At 40.2% G+C, this 13,594-nt stretch overlaps 1 protein-coding gene across 2 annotated transcripts in view; it reads left to right on the top strand.

Moving 5' to 3' along the window:
- The window catches only part of LOC112390537 (zinc finger protein 160-like), a 50,092-nt gene extending 37,761 nt beyond the window's left edge, over positions 1–12,331 (top strand). The window contains exon 6 of one of the 2 annotated variants that reach the window (XM_024731508.1): positions 9,791–12,331. In XM_024731508.1, coding sequence (XP_024587276.1) covers positions 9,791–11,258 — 1,468 coding nt within the window. In that variant the 3' untranslated portion in view covers positions 11,259–12,331. Of the gene's footprint in view, positions 1–9,297 lie in introns of both variants that reach the window. The other variant, XM_024731507.1, reaches the window with a different exon arrangement.
- The last annotated feature ends 1,263 nt before the right edge of the window (positions 12,332–13,594 follow it).

Raw genomic sequence — 13,594 nt, 5'->3', positions numbered from 1 at the left:
TGGAAACCCCGAACCCTTTCCCCATACCTTGCCCTATGAATCTCTTCCAGCTGGCTGTTCTTGAGTTATATCCTCTATAATAAACTGATGATCTAATAAGTAACATGTTTCTCTGAGTTCTATGAAACGTTCTTAACAAATAAATCGTTGGAACCTCTGATCTGTAGGCTGCTGGTCAGAAGCCCTGGTGACATTCTGGACTTGAGATTGGCATCTAAAGTGTGAGGTGGAGGGGGCAGTTTTATAACACCAAGCCCTTAACCTGTCGGATATGACTATCTCCAGGTAGATAGTGTCACAACTGAGTTCAACTGTAGGACACCCAGCTGATGCCTGAACATTGCTTGTTGGCGTGGGGATCCACCCCTACCGCCATGATGGAATTGCTGATCAGACCCTTTTAGAATTCTTTCTATATTCCCAATATTAACCTATTATCAGATACATGATTTGCAAATATTCTTCCCATACCGTAGATTGTCTTTTCACTCTACTGAGTGTGCTTTAATGCACAATACCTTGTAAATTTTGATGCAGTCCAGTTTATCCATTTTTACTTCTGTTGCCTGTGCTTTTGATGTCATGTCTGATAGATCATTGCTGAATTCAGTGTCATGAAGGTTTCCTCCTGTTTTCTGCTATGAGTCTTATACTTTTGGAGCTCATGTTTAGACGTATGTGGTGTAAGCCAGTGGTCCAGCTACATTCTTCTGCATGTGGATATTCAGTTTTCTCAACATCTTTTGTGGTATACACTATCATTCCCCCACTGACTGGTCTTGACGCCCTTGTGGAACATCACTTGACCGTATACACATTGTTTCTTTCTGACATTTATTTCTCTATTCTGTTCCACTGGTCTCTGTCCTTATGCCAGTACCACACTGTTTTGATGAGTGTACCTTTGTGTTAAGTATTTTTTTAAATAAATTTATTTATTTTATTTTTATCTATTTTTGGTTGTGTTGGGTCTTTGTTGCTGTGTGCGGGCTTTCTCTAGTTGCAGTGAGCAAGGGCTACTCTTCGTTGCAGTGTGCGGGCTTCTCATTGCGGTGGCTTCTCCTGTTGCAGAGCACGGGCTCTAGGGTGCATGGGCTTCAGTAGTTGTGGCGCATGGGCTTTGTTGCTTCACGGCACGTGGGATCTTCTCGGACCAGGGCTTGAACCCGTGTCCCCTGCCTCAGCAGGCAGATTCTTAACCACTGCGCCACCAGGGAAGCCCTGTGTTAAGTATTGAAATAAGGAAGTGGGAGATCGCCAGCTTTATTCTCTTCAAGCTTGTTTTTGCTGTTCTTTGTCTCTTGAGATTTTATATGCATCTTAGGATGAAATTATCTATTTCTACAAGAAACACTTGGGATTTTGCTAGGTATTTGCATTGAAGATGTTGATTGTTTTGGGTAATATTGACATCTTGACGATGTTGTATTCCAGTCCATGAACTTGGAATGTTTTTGCATTTATTTGTATCTTTCCTAATATTTTTCAGCAATGTTTTTAGTTTACAGTGTACAAATCTTTGCTAAGGTTATGTGTGTTTTATTCTTTGATGTTATTGTCAGTGGAATTGTTTTCTCAGTTTTCTTTCAGATTGTTCATCGTTAATGTATAAAAACACACTTGAGGGCTTCCCTTGTGGTGCAGTGGTTGAGAGTCCGCCTGCCGATGCAGGGGACGTGGGTTCGTGCCCCGGTCCGGGAGGATTCCACATGCCGCGGAGCGGCTGGGCCTGTGAGCCATGGCCGCTGAGCCTGCACGTCCGGAGCCTGTGCTCCGCAGCGGGAGAGGCCACAGCAGTGAGAGGCCCGCGTACCGCAAAAAAAAAAAAAAAAAAAAAAAAAAAAAACAACACTTGATTTTTGCATGTTGGTAATATATCTTGCAACTTTTCTGAATTCATTCATTAGTTCTAGCAGGATTTTTGCAGAATCTTCAGGTCTTTCTCCACATTTGATCATATTGGCTGGAAACAGATAATTTTCTTTCCTTTTTCTATCTGGATACCTTTTATTTCTTTTTCGTCCCATTCCGGCTAGGACTTCTAGTAATTTTTTTTCAGTAATATGTTTTATACAGATAGTGAGAGCATGTATTGTTGTCTTGTTCCTGATCTTCCAGGAAAAGTTTTCAGTCTTTCAACATGGAGTATGATGTATTTGGCCATTGGACATGTATAAATAATTTAATACATTGGACATGTATTAAATGGCCAAAACACTTTATTGAGTGTTTTTTATCATGTTAACTTTTTTCAAATAGTTTTCCTGCATCAATTGAGATGATTGTGTAGCTTTTTTTTCCCTTTTACTCTTTTTTTTTTTTTTTTTGCGGTACGCGGGCCTCTCACTGCTGTGGCCTCTCCCGTTGCGGAGCACAGGCTCCGGATGCGCAGGCTCAGCGGCCATGGCTCACGGGCCCAGCCGCTCTGCTGCATGCGGGATCCTTCCAGACCGGGGCACGAACCCGTGTCCCCTGCATCGGCAGGCGGACTCCCAACCACTGCGCCACCAGGGAAGCCCTCCTTTTACTCTATTAATGTGCATGTTTACATGGAAACGTTTTTATATGTTGAACCACCCTTGCATTCCAAAAATATATCCCCCTTGGTCGTGGTGTATAATTCTTTTAATGCGGTGTTGCAGTTGGTTTACTATCGTTTTATTTGTGATTTTTGCATCAGTATTCATCAGAGGTATTGGTATGTGGTTTTCTAGCAGTGTCTTTGTCTGTTTTACTATTAGAGTAATTCTGGCCTCATAGAACGAGATTGGAAGTATTTCCTCCACTTCATGTTTTTTTGCAAGTGTTTGAGGAAGATTGGCATTCATTGTTTTTAAATGTTGGGTAGAACTCTGCAGTGAAGCTATCTGGCTTTCCTTTGTTGGATGCTTTTTGATTAGTGATTCAATCTCCTTGCTGGTATAGGTCTGTTCAGTTTTTGTATTTCTGAATTGTTGCGTCTTCAGAGGTTGTGTTGCTAAAAATTTAGCCATTTCTCCTTGGTTTACCACTCTTTATTTACACATAGAATTGCTTATACTATTCTCTTATAATCCTTTCGATTTCTGTAGCATCAGTTGTAATCAGTTATAATGTTCCCCCTTTCATTTCTGATTTTAGCTATGAGTCTTCTGATTTTTTCTTAATCTTTCTGAGTGTAAATTTTGTCTCTCAAAGAACCAACTTTTAGTTTTGTGATTGTGGTTTTTATATTTTCTAGTTCCTTTATCTCTAATCTTACTCTTATTTCTTTCCTTCTGGAGCTTTGGCTCTGTTTTGGTCTTTTGAGATCTTTTTCTTTCCCATCTTTTCTTCCTTTCTCTCTCTCTGCTTTTTTTTTTTTTGAAATTCTTATTCATATGATAAACCAGGATCTCTTTTTTTTTTCTTCTATATGAAAATGCTTTTTAATAATTGGGGTCACATCATATATGTCATTTTTTAAAACATCTTTATTGGGGTATAATTGCTTTACAGTGGTGTGTTAGTTTCTGCTTTATAACAAAGTGAATCAGTTATACATATACATATGTTCCCATATGTCTTCCCTCTTGCGTCTCCCTCCCTCCCACTCTCCCTATCCCACCCCTCCAGGCTGTCACAAAGCACCGAGCTAATATCCCTGTGCCATGCGGCTGCTTCCCCCCAGCTATCTACCTTACTACGTTTGTTAGTGTGTATATGTCCATGACTCTCTCTCGCCCTGTCAAAGCTCACCCAGGATCTCTTTTGTGCACTCCTTTGTATTTTCTTTTTCCCCAGGTCTGTTGACATATAATCAAACATAACATGGTGTAAATTTAAAGTGTACAGAGTGATGATTTGATATACATATAATATATTGCTAAATAATTATCACAGCTTAGGTAACACATACATCAATTCACATAATTACAATTTTGTGTGTGTGTGGTGAGAACGTTTAACATCTACTGTCTTATCAAATTCAAGTATATAATTACAGTATTGTTAACAGCAGTCACCATGCTGTGTATTAGATCCCCTGAACTTATTCGCCTTATAACTGAAACTGCCAATCCGCAGCCCCTGCAACCACTATTCTACTCTTTTTCTAATCGTTTCGCTTTTGTTTTTGTTTTAAAATTCCACTACGTGTGATATAATTGAGGTCATACTGTATTTGTGTTTCTCTCCTGACTTACTTGACTTGGAATAATGCCCTGAAGGTCTGTCCATGCTGGTACAGGTAGCAGGATTTACTACTTAATTTTTTTATTGCTGAATAATATTCCATTGTGTGTGTAACATTTTAAAATTTATTTACATACTGTTGGACACTTAGGTTATTTCCATGTCTTGGCTATTGTCAATCATGCTGCAACAGCATGGGGGGCAGATATCTGAGGTAGTGATTTCACTTCCTTTCAGTATGTATCCAGAAGTGGGATTGCTATATCCTATGGGAGTGAAACCATGCACCTCAGTTTGGGACTTGAACCCACGTGCCAGGACTCGAACCCGGCCAAAACCCACAGTCTTCCAACTGAGATCACACACCTGGTTTCAGGACTTAATGAAGCTCAGGTTCTTGATGTCTCATGGCAGAAAGAATTCAGTGAGAGACAAAGTGATTGGTAAGAAGTGGATTTATTTAGAGAGAAACACACTCCTCAGACAGAGTGTGGGCTGTCTCAGAAGGTGAGAAAAGCGCCAGGGTATAGGGTTGTCAGTTTTTATAGGAGGGTAATTTTATAGGAGCGGGTAATTTCATAGTCTAATGAGTGGGAGGAGTATTCCAGCTATTTTAGGAAGAGGCGGGGATTTCCAGGAATTGGGCCACTGCCCACTTTTTGATCCTTATGGTCGGTGTTGGAACTGTCATGGCGCCTGTGGGTGTGTCATTTAGCTTGCTGATGTGAGCGTATACTGAGGCTCAAGGTCTAGTGGAAAAAGTTGACTTGTCAGTCATCTTGGATCCATTTGGTTCTAATCAGTTTATGTCATGTCCTCAGGCTTTGTCATTCTTTCAAAGGTTGTGCCCTGCCTCCTTCCCTCCTGTTTCATTCTTTTTTTGTTTGTTTGTTTTTTAATATTTTGAGGAACGCTCCATTGGTGGCTGCACCAATTTACATTCCCATCAGCATTGCACTGGGTTCCCTTTTCAACACATCCTCACCTCCCCTTATTATCTCTTGACATTTTTTTTTTTTTGCGGTACGCGGGCCTCTCACTGCTGTGGCCTCTCCCGTTGCGGAGCACAGGCTCCGGACGCGCAGGCTCAGCGGCCATGGCTCACAGGCCCAGCCGCTCCACGGCATGCGGAATCCTCCCGGACCGGGGCACGAACCCGTGTCCCCTGCATCGGCAGGCGGACTCTCAACCACTGCGCCACCAGGGAAGCCCTTGACATTTTGATGATAGCCATTCTACCAGTGTGAGATGATAGCTCACTGTGGTTTTTATTTGCATTTCCTCCTGAGGAAGGAGCTGGAATTTGGGGAGCTTCCTCCCAGTTGTGGTTGTGGTTTTCTGTAGTTTTTATTCTCTATTTCATTTATCTCTGATCTACTTCTGCTAGCTTTGGTCTTTTTTGTTCTTCTATATATATATATATATTCCACCTATAAGTGAGATCATTCAGTATTAGTTTTTATGTGTGACTTATTTTACTGAGCATATACTGTCAACATCCATCCATGTTGGTACAAATAGCAGAATTTCCTTCTTTTCTGTGGCTAAATAATATTGCATTGTGTATGCCTACTAGATTTTTTTAATCCATTCATCTCTTGGACACTTAGGTTGTTTCTATGTGTTGGCTGTAGTGAATACTGCTGTGATGAATATGGGAATGCAGGTATCTTTTTAAGACAGTGATCTTATTTTGTTCGATATATACCCAGCAGTGGAATTGCTGCATTATATGATAGCGGGGTGTTATTTTTTTAATATTTTGAGGAAATTATATACCGTTTTCCATAGTGGCTGCAACAGTGTACATTCTTCCCAGCAGCGATCCCTTTTTTCCACATTCTGCTCAACACTTGTTATCTCTTGTCTTTTTTGATGGTAACCCATCTGAGGGGTGTGAGGTGATATCTCACTGTGGTTTTGATTTGCATTTCCTCCTGAGGGCAGATCTGGGTTTTGGGAGGCTTTCTCCTGTTCATTCTCACAGCAATGTGCTGGGGAGTGAGTGAGTCAAAGACTAGCAAATCGTCATGATCTTTCTGACACTTTTTGGTTCAGTGTTTTGGGGGTAGTCATTTGTTTGAGTGCTGCAGCTTTATTACTGGTTTCCAGAGTTTTCCCAAAGGATTTTTTTTCCCCTTTGGTTGTATATTGTTATTAACTGGGTGTCTCCATGGGGTAATCATTGCCTTGAGTTTATTGGTCTTACCATCTTGCTGACATCACTCCTCATGCCTTTTATATGGCGGAGATTGTGTTAAGAGATCCAGGATATGAGTTCAAGTAATTAGAGACCCCAGGAAAAGGGACACTATTATTTTTAATACCAAACAGTCTTAGATTTCTTTTTTAAAAGATTTTATGTAAGTAGTGTTTTATTTAATAAAATTCTTTTTTTAAAAAAAAACTAACATTATCACATCTTAAAATGCTCAGACCTTAGCAAACACCTCCTGCTATCTTGGTTTCTCCAGACAAACTCTCTGCCCACCCAGCCAGGAGATCATCATTTTAAAATCAAGGTCCCCCTATTTTGCTGTACCATTGATAACATTTTATTGTACCTGCATGTGTGTGTACAGAGTAAACACATCCATCTCCTCTTGATGGCCATTTCCTTATTCTTCTCCCATACTTGCACATATCCTGGAATATCATTGTGTGTTGAATACATGCCTGGAAACGGGACGCATGAGATGCTCAGTTTAACAGATTTCACAGCATGTATTGATATAGGTGTAAACCTGCTCTTCCATTTTTGCCCCATAGTCTGTATATAATTACATTAGTTAAAACTGGGACAGCATTGTACTCCTTGCCAGTTCTTCTTTTCCTCCGAGCTCAGTATTTTAGTCACCCTTGTATGGTTGTAGACCCACAGACATGCAGACACAAGCTGTGCACCCACGTGTTTTTTACTCCCTGCCCTCCACTCTTGCCCTTCCTCAGACCTGACCTTTCTCACCATGTATCTTGACTTGGATGGAATACACTGTTATTTCCTAGAGTTATTAAGTCTGTACTCTGGAACTCCCCGATTTCCACAACACTCCTTTACCCACCCACCCTACCCTACCCCTGCACTACTCACACTGTAAAAAATGACCCCTATTTATCCACTGAACAACTTTCTCCAGACAGGACCTGAATCAGAATGTACAGGGCTGAGGACTCAAAAGCAAATTCCAGGAGGAGTGGCCGAGTCTCACTGTTACAGTGACACAGCTGAGTTCCTATATCTCCCTTGAAGTATTTCTTTCTAAGCTCCTGGTATTCGTTGTAATATTCTGTAATCTGTACTGCCTGAGTGGCCAGTCATGCTTAAGAACACGTCTGATTCTGTAGGTACAGGTTCAAATCTTGCTTCTGTCACTTTCTGTGTAAATTTGTGTTAGGTACATAAACCCTGTGAATCTGCTGTCCTTATTTTAAAAATAGTGGTGATTTACCTCAAGCCTTAAAACAAATTAGTGGTTTTTTTGTTTTTGGTTTTTTTTATTAGGTTGTGTGGGGTCTTAGTTGCAGCAGGCGGGCTCCTTAGTTGCAGCTCGCCAGCTCCTTAGTTGTGGCATGTGAACTCCTAGTTGTGGCATGCATGTGGGATCTAGTTCCCTGACCAGCGGTTGAACCCGGGCCCCCTGCACTGGGATCGTGAAGTCTTATCCACTGTGCCACCAGGGAAGTCCCCAAATTAGTGTTTTTAGATGGCTTAGAATATTGTATGTTTTACAGTAAAGACTCAAAAAGTTACTTTTCTGTAATAGGATATGTCAACTTGCTGTCATATTTATTATGAGATATCCCTTTGTCTGCAATACACCTTGTATGTTTTTATTTTGCAGTATATTCTCAACAATGTTGTCTCTGACCTTAATTAGTAAAATTTCAAAGCACATTACTCTGTATCACATATAGTTTGGTGCCAGTGAACAGGATAATTAAAGGGCACTACATAGAGAGGGAATTTCTCAATTAATTGATATAACTGCAGTCATGAAATCATAACTGTGACTTCTGACTTCTTTCTCCAGCTCTTCTTTATAATGTTATGTATTTTCCTGACATGATATTGCATGAGTCGGTGATTTCAACATAACTCCCAGTTCTCATACTGTGTGCTCCTTCTAGAATAGAAGTCCTTTCTTTATTCTAAAGGGGGAATGTTAAGAGTTCCACAGAGTAGGGCTTCCCTGGTGGCGCAGCGGTTGGGAGTCCGCCTGCCGATGCAGGGGACACGGGTTCATGCCCCGCTCCGGGACATCCCACATGCCGCGGAGCAGCTGGGCCCATGAGCCATGGCCGCTGGGCCTGCGCATCCGGAGCCTGTGCTCCGCAACGGGAGAGGCCACAACAGTGAGGGGCCCGAGTACCGCAAAAAAAGAGTTCCACAGAGTAAAATTTTCTATTATATGGTGACTTATTATTTATGCTGGCTTTATCATGATTTACTAGAATATTTACCAATTTATATTGTGATTTATAGATGATGTTTTTTCAGCATGTATTATGCAACATATCTGACACGCACCACTTATTAATGCTGTAAAATGCCTATTCTCAATGGGGACATGTGGATTTATAATGTGTATTAAGATAAATATTTTGTTTTCTTATAAATTGTTTTATTGGTTTATTTTCTCAATGCTGCAATGGTTTTGTGATTCTAAATGGCGAGTTATTTAGATTATTCATTAGATAAGCTTGTTTTGGATTATTTACCATTACAATACATTGTCCTTTAGTACTTATTTATGTACAATAATTATGCATAAAATATATATTATGGGTTTTTCTCCTCAGTTATGAGACAGCAGTATGTTTACTGCCAACAGGCATGTGATCTTTGTGGTCATGGTGGAAAATACCCTTTCTTTGAGAGCTAAGTTTGCACAATGTGAGTGTTTTTGTCATAGGGTGTTTGACTAGGCTACCCTAAAATTAATTTGAATTACATGTGATTATTCTTTCATTAATAAAGGATCCTATTTCTTTAGTGTGTCAAAAATTTTGGAGATCATGGTTGGGAAGTTTTATAACTCTGTTCCGGATAAGTATTACCTTTGGCGTCATATCACGTTTTCGACATGAAACATTTATTTACGATCTGTAATTAATAGGATACCTGTGTTTCTTTATATCTTGTAGCTGTCTCTCACATACATGTGATCAAGAAATTAAAACCAAAAGCGAACAGTGACACAGGAGAAGTATTCCAGACAGTGATGTTGGGAAGACATGAAAGCCATGAAATCAGAGATTTTTACTTCAGGGAGATCCAGGAAAACATGCATGTGTTTGAGTGTCAGTGGAGAGATGATGAAAGAAATTACAAAGGAATGCCTATAACCCATAGTGAAAATCTCACTGACAGAAAAAATCAACATGGTGGAAGGGATACTGGAAACAAACTTATTGAAAATAAGCTTACATTAAGCTTTCGGGATGAACTGCATATATTTAAAAGTGAAGAGAAATTTGATCAATTTAATCAGGCTGACAAGAGTATCAACAGTAGGGCCTCATTTTTACCACTTCAGACAATTTCTCCTATTGTCCAAACCAACATTTCTAATACATATAAGAGTGACTTTATGCATCCTTCAGTACTGACACAAGACCAGAAAGCATACAAGGAAAGACCTTACAAATGTAATGAGTGTGGCAAAACCTTTCCTTATGGCTCAAACCTCAGTAGACATCAGTTAATCCACACAGGAGAGAAACCATATAATTGTGATGTATGTGGTAAGGTGTTTAGTCGAAATTCGCACCTTGCGTGTCATCAGAGAATTCATACTGGAGAGAGACCTTACAAATGTAAAGAGTGTGGCAAAGCCTTTAATCAGCGCTCAAACCTCACTCGACATCAGGTCATCCATACGAGAGAGAAGGCATATGAATGTGATGTGTGTGGCAAGGTCTTCAGTCGAAAATCAATCCTTGGAAGTCATCAGACGGTGCATTTTGGAGAGAAATCTTACACATGTAATGAGTGTGGCAAAGCCTTTAGGAAGCATTCAAGCCTTACTCAGCATAAGAGGATCCATACTGGAGAGAAGCCTTACCTATGTGTTGAGTGTGGAAAGGCCTTTAGGAAGCATTCAAATCTTACGCAACATAAGATAATCCATACTGGAGAGAAACCTTACAGATGTAATGAGTGTGGCAAAGCCTTCAGTGTGCACTCAGCCCTAAGGAACCATCGGATAATCCACACAGGAGAGAAACCGTACAAATGTGATGTGTGTGGCAAGGTCTTTAGTCGAAATTCAGTCCTTGCAAGTCATCAGAGGCTGCACACTGGGGAGAAACCTTACAAGTGTCAAGAGTGTGGGAGGTCATTTATTCAACGTTCACTCCTTTGGATTCATGAGAAAATTCATACTGGCGAGAAACCTTACAAATGTAATGAGTGCGGCAAAGCCTTTCCCGTGCGGTCAATCCTTACCCAGCACATGAGAATCCATACTGGAGAGAAACCTTATATATGTGTTGAGTGTGGCAAAGCCTTTACAAAACATTCAAATCTTACTCAGCATAAGACGATCCATACTGGAGAGAAACCGTACAAATGTGGTGAGTGTGGCAGAGCTTTTACCCAAATTTCAAGTCTTAGTAGGCATCAGAGAAGGCATACCGGAAAGAAAACAAATAAATGTAGTGTGTGTGTCAAGGCTTTGATGCAGCATTCACAGCTTTGGGGTCATGAGAGAACTCACACTGGAGAACTCAAATGCAATTTATGTGGCAAGGCTTTTACCCAGCACTCAAGCCTTGCAGCACATCAGAGGATTCATAGAGGAGAAAGACCTTATAAATGTAATGAATGCGATAAGGCTTTTGTCCAGAATTCACAGCTTTGGCGTCACAAGAGAACTCATATTGGAGAGAAATCTCATAAATGTAATGAGTGTGGCAAAGCCTTTACAGATAGTTCACATCTTAATCGACATAAGATAATACATACTGGTGAGAAACCTTACAAATGTCATGAGTGTGGCAGAGCTTTTACCCAATTTACAAACCTTGCTAGGCATCAGAAAATACATACGGAAAAGAAACATTATAAAGCTGATACATGTGGCAGTGCTTTTATTAAAAGCTGAAGCTTTGGGGATCATTGGAGAATTCATAGTAGAAAGAATATAAGGATTGAGATAAAACTTATGCAGGTGGTCAAGCCTTAAAATCAGAGACTCCATCAAGGAGAGAAATTTAAAACCTTAAGTACGTGGCAAAGCTTGCAACCAGGCTTGTGGAACATAACAGAATTCTTACTAGAGAGAAACCTTCCAAATGTAATGACAGTGACCAGCTTTGTCAGAAATGTGTCCCTTTGTGGTCATGAATGAATTCACATAAGATAAAAACTGTACAAGTGTGTCAAGGCCTTTAAGCAGTGACCTCAGGATACACCACAAAGAATTCATACCGGAAAGAAACATTACAGATGTAACAAAGGTGATAAAGTGTTCAACCAGTGCTGTCAATCGACTTACACATAAGAAAGTTTATACTGGGGGAACTAAATCTGCCAATGGAGAAAGGACATCTGTGGGAAAGTTTAATTATCTTCAGTTTGTGAAATTTTTTTATTCAGTTATTTGAGGTTTCTTGAAAAGGCTGCATTATTGTTGATGACCGGCAACCTGAAGTTAGAAACCTGTTGATGTCATAGTTTCATTACATGCTTTTCATTTGTCACCATGATGGTCTCAGGAAAGGGATCAGTAAGATGAAAGGACCTACTTCTTGGGAATTCCCTGGCAGTGCAGTGGTTAGGACTCCGCACTCTCACTGCCAAGGACCCAGGTTCAGTCCCTGGTCAGGGAACTAAGATCCCACAAGCTGCACTGCACGGCCAAAAAAAAAAAAAAGGACCTACTTCTTTAGGTGGGGTTTATTCATATCCGTGTAACCTAGAAAAACTAGGACACAATTTTAAGATACAATATGATATAAATTTGAGAGCCTGGGGAGTGACAGAATAGATGAACCCTAATAATACATTATTTGGCTGTTTGGGTTGAATGGCATCTATAACAATCTCTTTCCATGTTAGACTCAAACAACTTACAGTTTTGAAAATGTATATTCATAATTTGCATTTAGCTATTCATTCCATGGTGTATCCTAGATTATTTCGGTGCCCATAATAAAAATACAGTGAAATTTCAGATTCTCACACCCTAATACCTGCCTCCCAACATTCATGGGTATACACGATACGATTATAGTTTTGCCTGCCTTTTTGTGCGTGGAGGCCAAAATTAGACCCATGGATTGCACCTTTACATGAAGTGAAAATAGAAATATAGTAAGGATATGAAAAATATAAGAAAATAGGAAATTTCAGAAGTAAAGAAATATAACAGCCTGTTTTTTGTAATTGGAGCACTCAGGGAAATAATTTGAAAGGATCGGTGTTCATGAGTTTCCTTTTTTTTTTTTTTTTTGTGGTACACAGGCCTCTCACTGTTGTGGCCTCTCCCATTGCGGAGCACAGGCTCCAGACGCGCAGGCTCAGCGGCCATGGCTCACGGGCCCAGCCGCTCCGCGGCATGTGGGATCTTCCCGGAGCGGGGCACGAACCCGTGTCCCCTGCATTGGCAGGCGGACTCTGAACCACTGCGCCACCAGGGAAGCCCCATAATAGCCATTTTGAAAGGCTATAAAAATCTATTTGAAGTTACAGTAATAAGTAATATGTTTCATTGTTTCTAAACTGTAGTAACATTCCATTTTGTTAGTCATATTTATCGTCTTTTTAAAATACTGTTTAGCCCAATTTGTATATTTAATTTGTATTTCCTTTTTATGGATTCAGTGAAAAATCTGGAGGATGCATAAATCAAGTTATTTTCAGTTCTGTGTGGCATGAAAGTGTACATAGAGCAATGACAGGTACAAAGTATGTGTTATATTAAACACAAAGAAAGAGGCCTCTCACTTTTTTTCATTTAGGTTGAGAGAATTGAAAGGATACGAGATAATGAACTAAAGTCTCAGAATGTGGAAGCAGGAGACTTGTTGCTGACGTGCGGGTGCATCACTGGAATTTTTGGAAACTCGATATGTTAATTTTATCTTACAATGTATCTCTTCAGTTCCTCCCCATCTTGCCCTTATTCCTGTCATCGTCTTTTCCTTCCATTAGTACAATGGAAACTGGAACTCATATCCCCAACACCGTGTAGGCCACGGTTAGTATAATAGAGCAGATCTCTTTCCTGAGTTTGATATGGAGATACTAGATTATGTTTGTTTTGTTGAGGTGTAATTTGCGTACGATAAAATTCACACTTTTTAAGTGCCCAGTATGGTAGGACTTGTATATTTACAATGTCCAACCACAGTATTTTCATCATTCATCACTCCCCTTTAAAAAAAACAAACAGACCTGCACACATTAGCAGTTATTCCATATTCCATCCCCATCCAC

The sequence above is a fragment of the Neophocaena asiaeorientalis genome, unplaced genomic scaffold, assembly GCF_003031525.2.
Source record: "Neophocaena asiaeorientalis asiaeorientalis breed wild unplaced genomic scaffold, Neophocaena_asiaeorientalis_V1.1 scaffold168, whole genome shotgun sequence".
Lineage (NCBI taxonomy): Eukaryota > Metazoa > Chordata > Mammalia > Artiodactyla > Phocoenidae > Neophocaena > Neophocaena asiaeorientalis.
Note: the sequence above shows the minus strand (reverse complement) of the source record. Positions and strands in the feature narration are given on the sequence as shown.